At 41.5% G+C, this 17,856-nt stretch overlaps 2 protein-coding genes across 4 annotated transcripts in view; one reads left to right on the forward strand and one right to left on the reverse strand.

Annotated features, from left to right (window-relative positions):
• Nucleotides 1–13,712, forward strand: part of LOC103464644 (semaphorin-3D) — a 43,270-nt gene extending 29,558 nt beyond the window's left edge. For both annotated transcript variants that reach the window (XM_008408876.3, XM_008408877.3), the window contains exons 10-18: nucleotides 309–378; nucleotides 1,258–1,402; nucleotides 3,556–3,778; nucleotides 6,224–6,312; nucleotides 8,416–8,457; nucleotides 8,932–9,089; nucleotides 10,502–10,566; nucleotides 11,383–11,522; nucleotides 12,200–13,712. In XM_008408876.3, coding sequence (XP_008407098.1) covers nucleotides 309–378; nucleotides 1,258–1,402; nucleotides 3,556–3,778; nucleotides 6,224–6,312; nucleotides 8,416–8,457; nucleotides 8,932–9,089; nucleotides 10,502–10,566; nucleotides 11,383–11,522; nucleotides 12,200–12,691 — 1,424 coding nt within the window. In that variant the 3' untranslated portion in view covers nucleotides 12,692–13,712. The remainder of the gene's footprint in view (nucleotides 1–308; nucleotides 379–1,257; nucleotides 1,403–3,555; nucleotides 3,779–6,223; nucleotides 6,313–8,415; nucleotides 8,458–8,931; nucleotides 9,090–10,501; nucleotides 10,567–11,382; nucleotides 11,523–12,199) is intronic.
• A 1,974-nt stretch (nucleotides 13,713–15,686) lies between these two features.
• The window catches only part of cenpp (centromere protein P), an 85,824-nt gene continuing 83,654 nt past the window's right edge, over nucleotides 15,687–17,856 (reverse strand). For both annotated transcript variants that reach the window (XM_017304707.2, XM_081606840.1), the window contains 3 exons: nucleotides 16,828–16,919; nucleotides 16,654–16,745; nucleotides 15,687–15,985 (listed from right to left, as the gene is read on the reverse strand). In XM_017304707.2, coding sequence (XP_017160196.1) covers nucleotides 15,840–15,985; nucleotides 16,654–16,745; nucleotides 16,828–16,919 — 330 coding nt within the window. In that variant the 3' untranslated portion in view covers nucleotides 15,687–15,839. The remainder of the gene's footprint in view (nucleotides 15,986–16,653; nucleotides 16,746–16,827; nucleotides 16,920–17,856) is intronic.

A 17,856-nucleotide genomic window follows, 5' to 3' on the forward strand; every position in this document is an offset into this window, starting at 1 on the left:
AAGGTAGAGGAACTTGATTATTTTCACAGGTTATGTTGTGACCAAACGGCCACAACATGGTGACAGTTTAAAAAAAATAGGTAAAAAAATATTTTAAACAAAATACTTAACATTACCTTTCAGAACGCTAAAAGAAAACTCAGGATTCTCACTTTTCTTGAAGTTTGTTTACTTTGCTATTTTGTGTTCCAACTTTTTTTGAGCTTGTCTTTAAAAATGAACATTTAATAAACTGAGTTCAACTGACTAATTTATGGAGAACGTAATGGGATAAAACATTGAGTCTCGATTTGTATCCTTTGTTTTAGAGGACATCTTTGTTCTGGAAACCAAGGATCCTCAGAACCCGACCATCTACGGCGTCTTCACCACCTCCAGGTGAGAAACTGCTGCAATCAGGTCAAAGACATAAAAACTGGAGAGTTTCTAAAACAAAATGAGAGCAGGTGCATCGAGCTGAAACGGAGGGATGGAGTTATCTTCTGAAGACTGTTTGAGAGTAAATCAAGTCAGGCCCTATAATAAGCAAAACAGAAAAAATAAAAAAATAATAAACGAAAGAAAAACACAGAATAAAAAAGCAAAAATAAGAAATAGGAGGACGACTCATTTCCCCAATGACTCATAATAACTTTTTAAAATATAGATACAATAACAAATGCAGGATTTAGCCTGTATGTCTTTTTCCACAAAGATAGAAAAAAACGACCCATTACATTTTCGCAAGAAAAAAAAAAAAAATTTTTAAACCTAAAAATAGAAATGAAATGGTTCTTTAACAATTACATAAAATTTCCTACAGTGTTTTTTATCAGAAGTGATCAGCTGTTTTTAGTCGTATTTAGTGAAATTATCAGTTTTCCTTCCGTTTGTGTTTTGATTAATCTGGTTATAAAATCGTCTAATCCAGCTGGAGTCTGTGAGCTTCACCTGCTAAAAAAACTTCTGCAGATTATCTGACCTCCCGCCGCCTGGCTGGCACGTGCACACCCTCCCAGTTCAGGGTCAGAGGTCAGGTCTGGGTGGGTGCCTGGGGTCAAAGGTGTAGGGGCCCAGCAGGTTGAGTTTTTCTAACCCTGATGTAGAAAAGCAGAGCCACTTCTCTTTCCACTCCCTCCTCCTTTTTGTCTTTAAGGCTGCAGTGTGTGACTTTAACACAAATTGTTTTTTACATATTTGTCAAAACTGTCACCAGGTTTGTTATGAGACAGATAATCTTTGAAAAATCGATCTCCTCCCTGACCTCTCTCGCCACAGCTCCATCTTCCAGGGATCGGCTGTGTGCGTTTACTCCATGGCGTCCATCCGCGCCGCCTTCAACGGACCGTTTGCCCACAGAGAAGGACCCGACTATCGTTGGGTTGAGTACAAGGGCCGCATCCCGTACCCCAGACCCGGAACGGTGAGTTCAACACACCAACAGCTGGAAGATAACTGCTGCTTTTCCCAGCCGCCATCAGGCAGGAGCTGGTGACCCTGCAGGGCGGTGAAGGTCACTTCACAGGCCCAACAGGAAGATGGGAAAACACATCTCTCTGTAGATACTCCCATTCTCAGGAAGGTAACCGCCCCAGGGTGTCCTGCAGCACCGCGATCCAATCACAACAACGGGACAGATACTGTGGGATTACATGAAAAGACTGAAGCTGCAAAAAATAAAAACCGAAGCCAACTTCATTTATAAGCACTTTTAAAGCTGCAGATGTAACTTTGAACTGTCACTATATCATATGATACAGATAATCTGTGAACAAAATCTAGCGCCTACGTCTAGAAACAACCAATCAGAGCCAGGAGGCGGGTCTTAGTGCTGCAGTGCAGCAGAGAGTTAGCAAACGTTAACTTGTGCTCAGTATAATTAGCCGCCAATGAGGATGAACAAACAGTTTTTCTGTACCAGTAAGTTGTTTCTCCACCATTTGCACATTTAGCAGCAAGTACAGCAAGTACATGGGAACCTGGCAGTTTTCTGATCAACCAAATATTAAAAAATAAATATTCTGATGTATGAAATCTCTGAAGTGATGCAGGAACATTCATAAAAGAAGAATATAAACTCATAAACATACTTATGAGTTTCTATTATAGTATATACCCTGTTTTTGTACTTTTTTCCCTGTTTTTGAAAAGGGATTTTTTTGCCGTGCATATATTTGAATATAAATATGATTGCTCTGTGGTTGGGGTAGTTGCCCCGGTGAGGGTCAGCATGTAACCGCCAGCATGTTTTCCTTTTTCTTGAGTTAAGCTGCCACATTCAGCCTCACACTCCATCACTTATCCTACATATATTGGAAGCTGGATGGCATTTGTGTTTTTGTGAAAAATTAGGAATTTCCTGTGGGATCAGAGTCCAACCTCAGAAAGCTCTGCTGGTCCAACTCCGGCTCCTCTGGGACATTTCAGCCGCCGTGAGGTCAGAGGTCGCCTTGTGCGCGCCGGGTGTCATGGCCGCTCTGCGCGGTGTTTAATCACGCGGTTGAGTGCAGCAGAGGCGAAGCGTGTCGGCGATGAGAGCAGCGAATCAGGCAGGATGAAGCTGAGACTCACCGCAGAGACAATAATGGCTTCCACATTTCTCACTTCTCTACTGGGGGCTCGTCTTCCCTCGTTAGCTCCAACCTGCTTTACACCTTCAACAAATTCATCTCTCCTTCTCTTAGTTTCTCATCTCTCCATCCTCTTCATGTTTCCTCACTGAGAGGAATTCTGATTTTTTATGCACAAATCAGCATGTTGAGACCAGATGAATTGACCTTCACTGCTTTTTTCTAGAGTATTGTTTGATGATTTGGGTTTAAATTCTAAGATTAGATAAAAAGTTCACAGCTTAAACACAAACCGTACTTTATTGGTAGGCCTGTCGTAATAAGCAATAAATCAATTAATTGCATGGTTAATTAAAATGAGTTTGATAATTTCCATTTCGATGAAGGAGGAAGGAAACATGAGTCACAGCAAAGCGAAGCATATTTTATTTAACCAACATCTGGTCACTGCTTTGGTTTTATGTGTAGTTATTAGATTTTCTTAAACAAAGAAACAAAGAGAAAGTTTGAGAAGGTTCTTTGAACTGTATTTTTAACAGACACATCAGTAAAACTTATTTTATTTAGCAGATTTTTCATGCAAAAACAACTTAAAGGGGCAGTATCAATGAAAATTAACTTCTTTAAGATTTACATGATGCTACAATGTAACATACCGGAAACGTTGCCTTGATTCTTTCATGCATGTTTGAGAAATCCTTTAATCTCCATGGCAACAATTCAACTGTGCCAACACCTGGTTGGACCTAGCCCCGCCTTCAAGACCCAGCTCCTCCTCTCGGCTGCTTAAAGCGACAGAGGCTCAAATTCAAGACATTAAATCAGGAAGTCACATTTATTTTAAGTCATATTTGACTTACAAGAACAACTGAAGGTAACATAGTTATTTGATGTGCTACAAAACGGATAATGCTGCCCCTTTAAAGTCTCGTTTTAGTCGGACCTGTTCGCTCCTGGAAGTGGACCCGTCCTGCCGTTTTCCTGACGTTGTCGTCTGTCCTCTCAGTGTCCCAGTGAGACGTACGACGCGCTGCACAAGTCCACCAAGGACTTCCCAGATGAGGTGGTGAGCTTCATGCGGCAGCACCAGCTGATGTGGGACCCCGTCCTGCCTCTGGGCGGCCGACCCGTCCTGACCCGGGTCAACTCACCAAACCTGCTGAAGAGGGTCGTTGTGGACAGAGTGGAGGCTGAGGACGGACCGTACGACGTCTTACACCTGGGGACAGGTGAGGAGGGATCTTAGACTCTTGATAGCGATGAAACTCAGTGCATCACGTTGAGGTTCAGCTTGTTGTCAGTGAAGGTTCACTGGGTCCGTTTTGAACATCTGTAGTCTTTGCTGCTCCAGCTGCAGAAACCTGCTGTCAGATAAAACGGTTCTGGTTCTGTGATGAATGAGAGGTCATTTAGTGGCTGGTGACAGGCCGAAGGGGAGAGGGCCCAGAGCTGCTCCATATATCTCCTCTAAGTGGATTCCTCTCCTTGACCTTTCACCCCAGCCCCTGAACTGCACATTAACAGCCTGAATAAAACCTGCCCTCTGGTTCATAGCATAACCAGAAAAATGTCCTGCACTTGTGTTCATGTCTCATGGATTTGCTAGATCTTCTTCTGGAGCTCTGATGGTGACTAATGTGTTGGACTCAAACAGCAACAGGTTGGGGAGGGGGTTCTGGTTCAGTTTAAAGCGCTGAATATCTCCCAGAGCTTTGATCAGTCTATCATCTGGACATGGAGACAGTGGCACACGTCTAATGGTTGGACATGTACCTTCCCCATAATGCTATATTCCATATCTTTCTAATTATACTAATTATAAAGTATTTGATCCTTAATCTTCTTACCTAGTTAAAAGAGTTCGCTGCTAATCCGCGGTTAATCCAAGGGCTGCCTGTCATTATGTTGCTATCCATCGCTGCCGTGTCTTTCCTCATTTCGCAATGAAAGGACAAGTTTGGTTTTCTTCCTAGTCTGTTTGTGCAGCCGACCGCGCAGCTCACTGACCGTTTTTAAAGTGAAATCTACTGAATAGAGTCAATCAGGCTACCACATGTCTGCTTTTTGACAGGCTTTACTGCTTTACTGTAGCGCATTGGTTGTTTTGACGTCCGTCATGGTGAAGCGGGCAGAGTTTTGAAGAGCGTGGCGTCACGTGAAAAGGGTCAATAGAGTGGCCCTGTCAGGTCCCTCTCCAGGGTGTGTGGGTTGTCCCTTAGAGGCAGAAGATTGGTCCTCCAGGTGGGAGACGGTTGAGGTGGCTCAGGCGTCTGGTTAGGATGTCTGGGTCTCTATGACATGACCCCAAATTTAGCAGTGGATGATGGACAGACAGACAGATGGATGGATGATAGAAATGGATGGATGTGTGAGTTTTTATCCATCCAGCCTGGTGTTTTAAGAAGGCACCAGGCATCTGGTTCTGAAGCTCCCAGGAGGGGATTTGGTTTCTCCGTCAGAGGCAGCAGCTCGTCCCAGCTGGGGGAGTGATAGCAGAGAGGTCAACGGCTCCCCAGTGCTACCACTCCAGTTTAGGCCCAGCATGTCTCTGGGCTGTGGGAGGAATCCAGGAATCTGATGGGGGGAATATTTCATAACGAAATATCTTGTTGATATAATCCTGAAACCCGTGGAGAGTAAAGCTCCTGTCAGGACGAGACGTGCTAACCTGACCTCTCAGCTCCCCACACAGGTGGTTTTATGACTTTCTTTATTATTAGTTTTCTGACAGATTCATGATCGTTGAGGTTGTCCATAGATGCTCTTGCTGCACAGGAGTTACAACTTCATCTGTGTTCCCTTGTTTCTTTGTTCATCAGCCCTCAAAGTACGAAGTGAAATGTATTAAATAGAAGTCTTTATATTTAGTCAGAATTGTCTCCATATAAAGAAATCAGTGCTCACCCAAGATCTACCCACATGAGACATTTAACATTAAAGGGACAGCATCACATAATAGCAACTGTTTTAGCTTTACATCATGTTATAATGTTATTCCTTCAACCATTTAGCTGTGCAGAACGCCTGGGTGGACCTAGCTCCGCCTTCGAGGCGCAGCTCCTCCTCTGAGCTGCAGCTTCAGAGACCCCACCTCACAGAGCAGCCCTTCCTCAGCTTCCCCACTCAACTCCTTCAGACTAGCCAGCAGCAGTTAGCAAACACCTGGTGGAGCTGCTGAGCTCATTATAGGAGCCACTTCTCAATGCACCTCTGGTAAAACCGTTGTTAAAGGGTTAATAGAGGAGCCATGTTGTGATGACTTCCTGGGCCTCTGTTTTTAAAGAGACAGAGGCCCAATTTCCAGCCTCTAAATCAGGAAGTAAAATGTCCTTTAAGAGATATTTGACATAAAACAACTCAATGTAACAGTTACTTGACTGTGCTATAAAATATTACTATGTGGCTGGAATAAACATAATGCTGCCTCTTTAATGTACTTTAGTTTAAATATTTGTGGAGCTGAAGGGCAAGTAGCACAATATGAAAAGCTTCTTTCATTTTTACATTTGGCTTTGATTTCTTAAAGCGATGGAATAAAATAAATAAAACCTGTTATAAAATCAAAGCCTCTGCAGGATGTCAAAGCAGTGACAGTTTGCTACGACCCAATGTGTGTGTATTATTTGACAAGAGCTTTTCACCATCTGGGTTCTTCTTGCTGTGATGTTTTCCAGACGATGGGAAGGTGGTGAAGGCTGTGTCGGTCATCAAAGACAACTGGGAGACAGAGGAGGTCATTCTGGAGGAACTTACCGTGTTCCAGGTGAGACTATTCAGAACCACAGAGAGGCTCAGCCTTTTAGGTAACTGCTCTGCAGACCGCCACAGCTGGACTGGACTTTTTGTTCCAGTTTCTCCTTGTGCTCCTGTGCCAACCATGCGTCGTGTGATCTCCCACATGAGACTCTCTTCAGGCTCCCAAAGGGACATTTTAGTCCAGAAAAACATCATTCTTTATTAAACCAGATGGAAGGGCACACATTTCCCAAACTCATCTGTGTGAGAAATGTTAGTTAGGGAAGACGAAAATTTTTTTAAAGGATGGAGCAAAGCTAGGTGGAAGGACGATGATTATCAAAGAACAAACTGATTTCCTGGTCCAGTTGTCTAAACTGCTGCTGGTTCTTCAGTTTTCTGCAGACGTGGGTAAAATAGGCAAAAAATTTACTCAAGTATGAGCAGCAGTACTTTAACATAAAAAGCCGCCAAGAAATTATTCAGCTAAGAGTTAAAAGGTATTTGGTGAAAAGGTTAAAAGTTACATCATCAGATGGACCAAATTATAAAGCTATGTGGATAGTTTTGGTATTTTAAGGACAAAATGACAATAGTTCAAATAAATAACATAGTTAAAAAATAAGAAATAAATTTCTAAAATGGTGAATTTATTTGGTTAGAACAATATTTGTTTTTCTTTCAGTGAAGTTACTCACAGTGGGCAGAGAATCCAGAACTTAACTGAGAGTAGAGATACTTCATAATAAAATCACTGAAGGATAATAAAAATAATCCTGATTTTGCTTTTTTCTCCCAAATGTTATTCAAGTAAATGTAACCAGTTACTACTGGTTTTCTCTGGTTTTCTGCTGAGTCAGATAACAGCCAGATCACTGTTAAAATACCTCCAGTACCCCCCGCCCTGCGTCCTTCACTCGCCCCAGAGAGGTCAAAGGTCGCCGGCTCCTTTTGTCAAACACTGAAACAAGTCAGTGACCCAGAAAAATGGAGCTGTGTGGAAACTTTAGGCCTCTGAAGAAGAAGAAAGGGACTCATTTGATTTCTAATCTCTGTAGCTTTCTTGACCCTGCAGTCAGTCGTCGTATTTTATGTTGCATTCCTCGACCGCCGCCCGCCTGAAAGATGGCTGCTGTTAAAGAAACTCAAACAAACTCAGGCGGGACCATGTCAAACCAACGGGTCGACCTTTATTCCTGCAGGTTTGTCCTCAGTCATAGTTTGAAGGATTCCTTTCAAATTCATGATGTTGAAGCAACTGATACAAGAATAAAGATAATTCGTCCCCCAAAATACTGAATTATTAAGCAAATTAGGTTCAAATTGGACTTTTCCTTCTTGGTGTGTAAATTTTTTGTTGGAGTCATTGATGTCCTTCAATAGTTTTGATGTAATTAGTTCAACAATAAAAATTAAAGTCATAATTCCTTAGCCAAAACTAATCACGTTAGTAATGAACAGAAGTGGTCTCAACTCGCATCCCTGTGGGACACCAGACATAATTCAACTGTTATGTCCCTTTTCCACCCGCTCGGCTCGACTCGGCTCGCTTTCCTTGCGTTTCCACCGGCCTTTTCAACGGGGCTGGCGCTGCTTTTTAGGGTCCTGCTTCAGAGCAGGGCCAGCCGGGCCGGCCCTGGTTTTGTAGGTGACGCAATCTTGGCTGCTGTTCACTGATTGGCTCAGGGCGTGGTCAGAAGAGTGAGGTGAAGAGTGAAAAATACACGGAAATAAACACGGACAGCAACAACACGGGACCAACGTTGTCTCCTTCCGTTATTTCCAAGGACGCAAAAGTCTGGAGGCGTGGCTTGCAGCGCCCCTTTCGCTCCCCCTAAACGCAAGGAGGCGTTCCTCTCTACAGACCAAATGTGGCCGGTGGAAATGCAATGCATTTTTTACAGAGCCGTGCTGAGCCGAGCCGGGACGGCCGAGCCGAGCCGGTGGAAAAGGGGCATTAGTAGTTCAGGTTTTCATGTAGTTTCACGTTTCAGTTTAAACTGAAGGAAAGCTGGAATGATTTAACTTGAAACTGCTGTTGCGTTTTAGCATCACGTTCTTATTGCTATCAAGTCAAGCATGTTAGTATTTAAAATTTTTTTATAAGTGATCAGACATTTTCACCCCACAGATTCCCACTCCTATCCTGAGCATGGAGCTGTCGACGAAACGGGTGGGTGTCACGTTCTCATTATTTTTGACCTGCAAACCATTTTAAATGAACGTTAATGAACCAAGCTGAGACTTGCTGAGAAAGTCAGAAAAAGTTGAGCTTGAGGTTCTTCCACTTAAACCACTGAGACTGAAAAAAGTTTGTTTTGTTTTTTTTCTGGAGGAAGCTAAAAAAAATTAAAGTTAAATGGGTTTCAATTTTTTTTTCTCTTGCATTTGGGTTTTAGTATCAGAGAAAATGCTTCTATTTGAATCAAACATACAATTTAACGTGAGAGAAGCACATTTAGTTGTCGGCTAATTCAGCTAGAAAAGACGAAACATCCCAGATTTTGGAAGAAGAACAGAGAAAGAGGAAGCGAGGGGTTCAGGTCAGTAATCAGGATGATGAAGTGAGAGAAAGCTGAACACAGATGTGGAGAATTAAACCCTCAGCAGCGTAACGAACCGGCGCTCGTGTGCTTTCTTCTCTCAGGAGCAGCTGTACGTGTGCAGTGAGCTCGGTTTGGTCCAGTTGGGGCTGCAGAGGTGTGAGCTCTACGGGTCCGACTGCGCCGAGTGCTGCCTGGCCAGAGACCCGTACTGCTCCTGGGACGGGCAGACCTGCTCCAGATACTTCCCCACCAGCAGGAGGTAGAGACGCTCAGTCAGGGAGGACTGAGGTTTCCAGCTGTCCCCTATTTTAAACCTGCAATTTCTATTTACAAACACTAGATGGCAGTCTTCTCCTTACTAACCTAGCGTTAGATCAGTCTAACTTTCAAACTGCTGGTCCACAGGCGCCCCCTAGTGGTCTACAAGATACTGCGTGTGAACAAGTTACTTTCCTTGATTTGAGCTTGAAGTGCCACGGCAAGCTTACCAAATTTAGGTTAAAAATAATAATAAATAAGTGGCTTAAAACAGGGTCACTTAGAAGAAAAGCTGAAGATACTGGTGGAAAGAAAACAACTCCAGGAAGTCAAGTTATACCTGCTGAGAGAATTGATGTCGTTCACGACTTTTGAACATTAATTTTTATGTAATTAAAAGTGATTAAGTTAATTAAATACGATAAATAAATAAATGGATGTATATTTTTTATATTTAATGGTGCAGAAGGATTGTTGTGTAAAGTAAATCAACTGTTTTTCTTTAATTGTACAAATGGGTCTAAATGTTACTAATGCACACAACACTTGGTAGTAAAGAACAACTTATTTTATTGATGTCTGTGTGTTTGCCATGATTGGAAAGCTTAAACCACACTTTTGACAATATATTAATAACTCAAAATGCCCTGAGTAGAATTGTTCAGGACAATAAGTGAGTTAAGAGACGAATATTTTCATTTCACATTAATAATACTCATTCTTCTCTGCAACTCAATACCCTGTTTTCTTGTCTTTGTTTGTTCCATGATTTTATTTTCCTATTATTATCATGTAACACATCGTACATTTTCTACTTTGATATTAAATAAAAGTAAAAAAAAAAAAGAAACTTGTCAAATGAAGAAGGCCAACCTAATGCAGATCCAGTGCAGCCACACAATGTTTAAATGATAAAAGAGAGAAAAAAAAGTTCTACTAAACTTTATTCAAAAACATAAAGCTTTTTTTGCTCATTTATGCAACAAGGGTTGGCACCAGTAGCGTTTCCCTCTTTTCAACTTTTGTTTACATTTTTTATAGAAAATATCCAGCTTCACAAACCAACCATCAAAATTGTTCCCCACACTGTTCCTCAAGTCCACTTGTGATTTAATCAGACCCTTTAGATCAGGGGTGTCAAACTCCAGTCCTCAAGGGCCGCTGTCCTGCAGTTTTTAGATGTGCCACAGCTACAAAAAACTGGAATGAAATGGCTTTATTACCTCCTTCTTGTGTAGATATGTTCTCCAGAGCCTTGCTAATGACCTAATTATTCTATTCAGGTGTGGTGCAGCAGAGGCACATCTAAAAGTTGCAGGGCAGTGGCCCTCCAGGACTGGAGTTTGACACCTGTGCTTTAGATGATGACTTTTAGAACCTCGTCTCATATTCTGATCTGTGTTTGTGTGTCAGGCGAGCTCGCAGACAGGATGTGAAGTATGGAGACCCCAGGAGTCAGTGTCCCGTCACTGAGGAAGGTAAAGATCTCCAGTTAAAACTCCACATCACATTTAGTTTGTAACATCTGGACAGATTATGAAGCTGATCTGGAAACAACCAGATGATCAGATCAGATCATCTCCAGTTTATTGACTAAAAGACAATAAACCTGTCTTTTTCATTTGGACTTTTTGTTCTTTATGCTGAGAACATCAGAGCTGCTGTTTGATCACTGGGATCTTCATCGTTAAGATCTTAAATTGATCTTACTTGTGGGAGGAGCTGAGTATTCATCCTTACAGGACCATACAGCCAGCTATCCAGACTTCCTCTGGACCCGTCTCTCCTAACACACCAAGTTCCCAGATTTCACTGACTCCAACATCAACATCCCAGCTGTGGTTCCCTGAGTTAAAACCCTCAAAGCTCAGGACAGAACAAACGTAATCAAATCTGTCTGGATTATTAGGAAGCTGCTTTAGTAGTCAAACTGGTCAGGTCTTTGACAGTTCTGAACCAGCCGTGTTTGGGTCCAGAACCAGAGGAGTGTAGGTCCCCATGTCCTTCATGTTGCTCCAGATGTTGAAGGCCAGGTTGCCCAGATGTTTCCCCTGGTCTATTAAAAGTTGCAGGATGGTAAATCATGAGAACTTGACTTCAGTCAGTATATCAGCTTTTTCTGATGCATCAGTTTGTTTCTGCTTTTGCAGTTATTTCAACTGTTTTTGTTTGTTAGTGTTTTGTAAGTGAAAAATATATATTTTCTTCCATCTAAAACTCCTATAGGGTTTCCGGTAATGTGTTCAGATGAACACAGTTCATGTTCTACGTCTTATTTGCTGTTTTCCTGTCAGACTCCGACTCGGTGGAGGTGAAGGTGGTGTATGGGGTCGAGGGAAACTCCACGTTCCTGGAGTGCGTTCCTCGGTCGCTGCAGGCCGAGCTCCGCTGGACGGTGCAGCGTTCCGAGAGCCAGCAGAACGCTGTCAGTCAGGTGTGTAGTTCAACACCTCAGGTCTGACCTTTGACACACGTTTACCTGCTTCCACCACGACTCCTCCAACACATTAGCTCAGGTTTGATGAGCCTCTTTTTCTGCAGATGATTTCCTCAAACATCAAATGATGTTGCCGTTATGATCCAAAGCTTTCTTTAAAATGAAGGATTGTAGTTTAGTGGTTTAGAAATTCAATAAAAGCTGTTTTAAAATATTCAAAATAAAATTCATGATGAGTCTGCACTGACAGGTAATTTAATCATTTGGAATATGGTGAACCAAGAGCAAGTTGCCACTGACGATATGGCGTCTTATTACAGCGCGCCCTCAACGCGCCTCCACGTAGACTTTGAATGTGCAAAACGTTAGGTGTAGAGCAAAATGTCTAGCTTCTGCATTCAAAGTGCAGACATGTTGAACTTGAAGCGTCGGACGCATAGCATGTCTGGTGTGAACGCATCATGAGTCCTTGGTATATTGTCCCCATGGCATCAGGGTTCCCTCCCGCCAGTGCATATTGAATCAGATAGTTTTGCCAGCCTCCTGTAGTCAGTCCTTCAACACTTCTGTCCTCTTTGAGAGACGCCTGTCCAGCTCACCTACAGTTTGTAATAAACATCATGAAGGTGGAATGAGCTGGACTCTGACATCTTCCTCTGGTCTGGTCCTCTCAGCTCCCTCTCAGTGATGACGACCGCTTCCTGAGCACGAAACGAGGGTTGCTGGCTCAACGCCTGGAGCTGACTGACGCCGGCCTGTACACCTGCACCAGTCAGGACCACTCCTACAGCCAGGTCCTGGGCCGGTACCGAGTGCACATCATCCCCAACCGCAGCCTGCATCTGGCCCGCTACCTACAGAACCTGAGTCCCAACCCGCCGGACCTCCTGATCCTGCTGAGGACCGGCCCGGCCGGAGGAGGAGCCGCCGGGTTTCTGGGTCAGTCTGAGACCGCTCCTCTGCCGCCACACAGGAACTCATGGCCGCCTCCTCTGAGGAGCTACAAAGACCTGCAGATGGTGGGGAGCAACAGACAGAGCGTGGACGAGTACTGCGAGAAACTGTGGTACCGGGAGAAACGCAAGCAGGAGAAACGTCTGAAGCTGAAACATGAGAACCGGAAGGCTCGGGTCAGGAGGAACAACCCGCCTGAAGTCCCTCTCTAGTCCGCCAGACGACTCAGACTTTTGAAGGACAACAGATCCTGCATGGAGACAGGAAGTACTGCAACGTCAGCTGCTCCACAGAATTATTCAGCCTTCAGATATTAAAAAGGGATTTGATGCATCAGGTCATACTTGTCTTCAAGTTTTTCCTTATATCTCAGAAGCTAATCTGATTTTTTATAGAACCAAATGTAGATTTTTGTTTCCGTTTTCCTAAAAATCTCTTCACTCAGGCCTCAAATATTGTTTCCACTACTGCTGCTGTTTGCTGCTGATTTCTGTGGAAAACATGCTGGAAAAAACTAGACAGTTTCTTAAAAACAAAAAATCTTAATACAAAATTTTTATTTTGAAAGTCCAATTAAAACCTCTTCCTGCTGGCTGAATCAAGATCCAATTAGAGAAAACATGATTTTTTAAATAAATGAGATTGATGAGAAATATCTGTTAGAGATTCACTCAGAAAGTTTCCCTCCTTATAACAAACCCTTTAGAAACTGTTTTTGTTCCTGTTCTGAAAATAAACGCAGGATTTCCTCCATTTCCATCAGAATCAGGACCAAAGTTGTGGACTTTCTAATTTATAAACTGTTGGATTTTATTAAACATTTCATAATAAGCTAAGTAATCATTGCTTTTCTCGTGAACATATTTTGAAACGACAAATCCAAAACCTATTCCTCATTAAACTTAATAAACACTTTTTTATCCACAACTTTAACTGCAGAAACTAGAACCAGTTTTATAAACTTCATATTAATCTAAACTCTGTTTTCTACATGAGCTGGTGTTTGTTCTGATCTCTTTCATGCTGTGGAGGAAATAAAAGCCTCGGTGAACATGAAAACACGCGGTGGGCCATGCAGAGCTCCTGCAGATCCATGAACATGTAGAGAGACTGTTCTCCTTCCAGGAGATTTTAGCTGATTTTCTGTTACAGCTGCGGAGTTTTCAGATGTAAAACCACAATATCTGACATGTAGAGTCCAATAAACTCAAATATACATATATGTGAACAATATATACGAGTTATGTGTTTGTATTGTTAATCTTTATGATTTCAGTCTATCAGGATAAACCTGTACATTACTGGTCGATAGTTTTATTTCAGCTGTTGCTGATGGATGCAGAATAAAGGCAGCAGTTGGAGCTCCAGGTTCTCAGCACCTTTCAGGTGTTGAGAACGTAAAAAATAATTTTTAGAATTATATTTCAAAACCAGCTGAAGCTTTTTTGAAAACCTGAGTTTACATGTTTCTAATCCTGAAACCTGGTGCCACATTCTTTCAAACCAGAACTGTTTGTGTAAGTTAGATGAAAGTTAGATGCTGTCTGTTGAAAGTTGGTGGTTTTTGCTCAAGAAAAAAGAAACAACATAAGTGACCTGCTGTACTTCTGATTTTACACAAAACATGGCAGGGAGATCACAGAGTTTGTTGATGCAAAATTGCTGGTTATTTGCGAAAATATTTCACTTCAACGAATATACTTAGGAATATGCACAGATACACACTATAGGTGGTGTTAGAGCGCCTGCCTATTTTCCTCAGCAAAGAAAAACATGATCTGTTTTTGTGGCACACAGGCCATTTTGTTGAAATAGTCGATGTAAATTAATACTGCTTTGTGTTTTGTGTGTGTGTTATTTACTAGTTGTGTTGCAGTTTGGCGCGTTGGGGAGGGGGTCAGTATCACTCCGCCGTTGCTAGGAGACGGTTGTGGAACGGATGTGTTATTTTCTAACGGCTGTGTAGCGATACCGCTAACGAGTTACCTTGTTACAATTATTAAATTAAAATGTTGCGGACTCAAAGCTTCAGTGGCTTCTCCTCTGCTGTCTCCACATCTCTCTCATAAATTCATCTGTTCATTCAACTCTAACTGCGCAGTTCTGAGTTTTGTTTCAGGCAGCTTACCTTTTTCAACTGCTCACCATTTGTTGCTAGGTGACAGTCAACTAAGTGTTGTTACGCTAACAATGCTAATGCTAACATGGTACCGAGCTCATATTCAGATGAAAAGAGACTTTTTCTAAATCTATTAGTTATATAACTAGATAAGTGGAGGATTTAACACACACACGCACACACACACACACACACACACACACACACACACACACACACACACACACACACACACACACACATATATATACACACAGGAGTGAAAGTAGTTTTAAATTTTTGGGGGTACCAAAATTTTATATATATATATATATATATATATATATATATATATATATATATATATATATGCGGTAACCAATGTTGTCATTGGTTACCGCAGGGAAAGGTTAACCTCCACATGTCCAGCTGCTCAGCACTTTATCACTGGGTCTCCTGATGTCACCGCAGCCATCAGCGCTAAACCCATCTTTTACCCTCGCTTCGTTCTTGCACATTTTTATTCAGACGACCTGAAAAACGTTGGTAGGTTATTAGATTAGCCTAACCTGCATTTCATTGTGTTGGAAAGATCCCATCAGACTTTTGTTTTCTTAAATATTTTTGAGAGTATATATATATATATATATATATATATATATATATATATATATATATATATATATATATATATAAGGGAACACTTAAACAACACAATATAACTCCAAGTAAATCAAATTTCTGTGAAATCAAACTGTCCACTTTGGAAGCAACACTGATTGACCCGACGAGGGTCCCTGTTGTCAATCAGTGTTGCTTCCTAAGTGGACAGTTTGATTTCACAGAAGTTTGATTTACTTGGAGTTACATTGTATAAATCTGCTGGTTCCTTTTATAGGAACCTTTTAAACTCATTTTGAATAAGGATCTAAATTTGTCTAAAAATTAGGATTAGTTGTAATTTAAGTGCAACCATGGCCATTTCCCATGATGCCCACCACACGCTGAGGGTCATAGGTCATCAGCTCTGTGATTCTGCAGACTTCTAAAACCTCGGGTGTGGAAATCAAAGCAAAAGAAACTTTTTGAGTATCCAAATAGCTGTCCGATGTTTTCTACTGAAATCATTTATTTTATTTTTGTACATTTGGACCAAAGAGTTCTGCTGGTTTGTCTGCTTCTTGTGCATTTTGTCTCGTCCAGGATAGGGAATAAAGTTCTGGTTTAGGATCAGCTGAGGTCCAGCAGAACCTCTGAAGCTGCTAATCGCTGAGTTTGTCACTCTCTGAGAGGCTAACGGCTCTGATGATGGACTCAATGGCAGCTTCAGGTCCCAGAATCCTCAGCAGGCTCTGGAAGGCCTCAGCAGCGCCGCCCCCTGCTGGCTGACTGGGGAACAGCTGCAGAGCTGCACACAAACAAACAACAATCAGCATCTAAAAACCGTTTCTCTCCTGTTGCGTTGTCTTTAGAAACGCACCAATAAAACAGACTGAATGTATAAAACTAAAAACTCCTTCCATTTTTTTGGTTCATAAAGGATTTTTCTTAGCTAAATAAAAATCAGAGTACAAGTTCAAATGTTTTGATGCACTTCCTCTGTCAAAACTGCAGTTCATTTTTTATACGTTAAATAATTACTGGTTAAATACAAAACACACTTCAGAGAAATGTCAAAGTGCTGCGAAATGACAATAAAAGCATAAAATACAATAAATAATGTTTTAAAGAAAGCCAATGACATGATCCATGGTTCTAAGGTGTCGCAAAAATAACTTTCCCTCCTCCCACACTGACTGCAAATATAATCAAGAACTAGGAATTTCAGTAGGAAGCAGCTTCATCAGCAAGATTATTTATGACGTTGACCACATTTCTGTAAAATTTATCTGTAAGTCACAGATTAATTTCACGTTAAGAAGAACTAATCTCTTTGATTATTTATTTTGAGCCTTTAATTTAAAGTTGAAACTGGACAGAAACAAAACGAACCATGATGTTAGCAGATAGAGGAGCCTGCAGTCAAAACTCAGGGCTGAGGATGACACCTGTACTTCAGACAACTGTGGTTCTCACCTTTCTCTGGGATCTTTGACAGCAGCTGGATCTTGGGAGTGACAGCGCCCCCTGTGGAAACATCCACGCACCAGTGAATGAAGAAGCAGCAGCTGCAAACAGAAACAGAGACGAGTTCAGATGCGGATCGGCTCTGGGACTGGAGGTTTTCTGCCAGGATGAGAGGATTTCTACCCTGGAAGCTCGGGATGATTCAAGGTCATGACCTCTGAGGGCATGCCAAAGGTCATGCCTTTGGGAAGAGACACAATGGAGGGAAACTTCTCCTGCAGAAGAAAGAACAGGTCGGAACCAAAGTTTACGAAAAGTGAAACTGAGAAAACATTTTTGAATAAAAACAGTAATTAATGGGGAAAAACTATAGCTAACTATACCAGTGTTGTTATGGCTACTGATTTTAATCTTACAGCAGTACAAAATCAAAAAAGAAAAGATTTAGAAACTACACTATTTAAATATTTTGAATTTAACATCAGCTGAAAACCACTAAATTTATTATTTTGTTTTTTACAATATATTTATTGAGTTCATGCATATATGAAACATAGCAAACAATCATTGAACAACGATGCTCTGGTTTTGTTGTTCCAGCTTCTGCCTGTAGGGGGCGCCTGTATCCAGATGTCTGGAGGACCAATCAGGACTAAGAGGCTCTCCGGAGTCTCCAGGGATTCCATCAAACTGACGGTTTAATCGGCAGCAGCTTTAAATCGTTGACATCTGTGAATATTCAGTCGATGCGCTGGAGCCGCCTGAAGGGGGCGCCGTACACTGCTGAAATGAGTCCGTACCGTCACCTCTGCTATCATCAAAGTACCCAAAAAACTGTTGAAAAGTAGCACTACTTCAACATATATTTACTGAAGTAAAAAGTAGCCGTCCAAGAATTTACTCAAGTAGAAGTAGAAAAGTATTTGGTGTAAAGTCTACAAAAGTACTGAGTAACTGATCAAATTTAATATTTAATATTTAAAAATGACACAATTAGATGGACCAAATTGTAAAGCTAAGTGGAAATTTTGTTATTTTAAGGACAAATATGACAATGATTCATATAAGTGACAATAAAAAAATATATATCAGGCAATAGAAAATGTTTACAAATCAATTTCTTTCAATAATCAAACTTTATCAAAAACTGTAGGAGTGTGTCTGTCTGGTGGATTTTTGGTTAAAACCTGTTTGTTTTTCATCCAGAAATTT

The sequence above is a fragment of the Poecilia reticulata genome, chromosome 5, assembly GCF_904066995.2.
Source record: "Poecilia reticulata chromosome 5, P_reticulata-male-v2, whole genome shotgun sequence".
Classification (NCBI taxonomy): domain Eukaryota; kingdom Metazoa; phylum Chordata; class Actinopteri; order Cyprinodontiformes; family Poeciliidae; genus Poecilia; species Poecilia reticulata.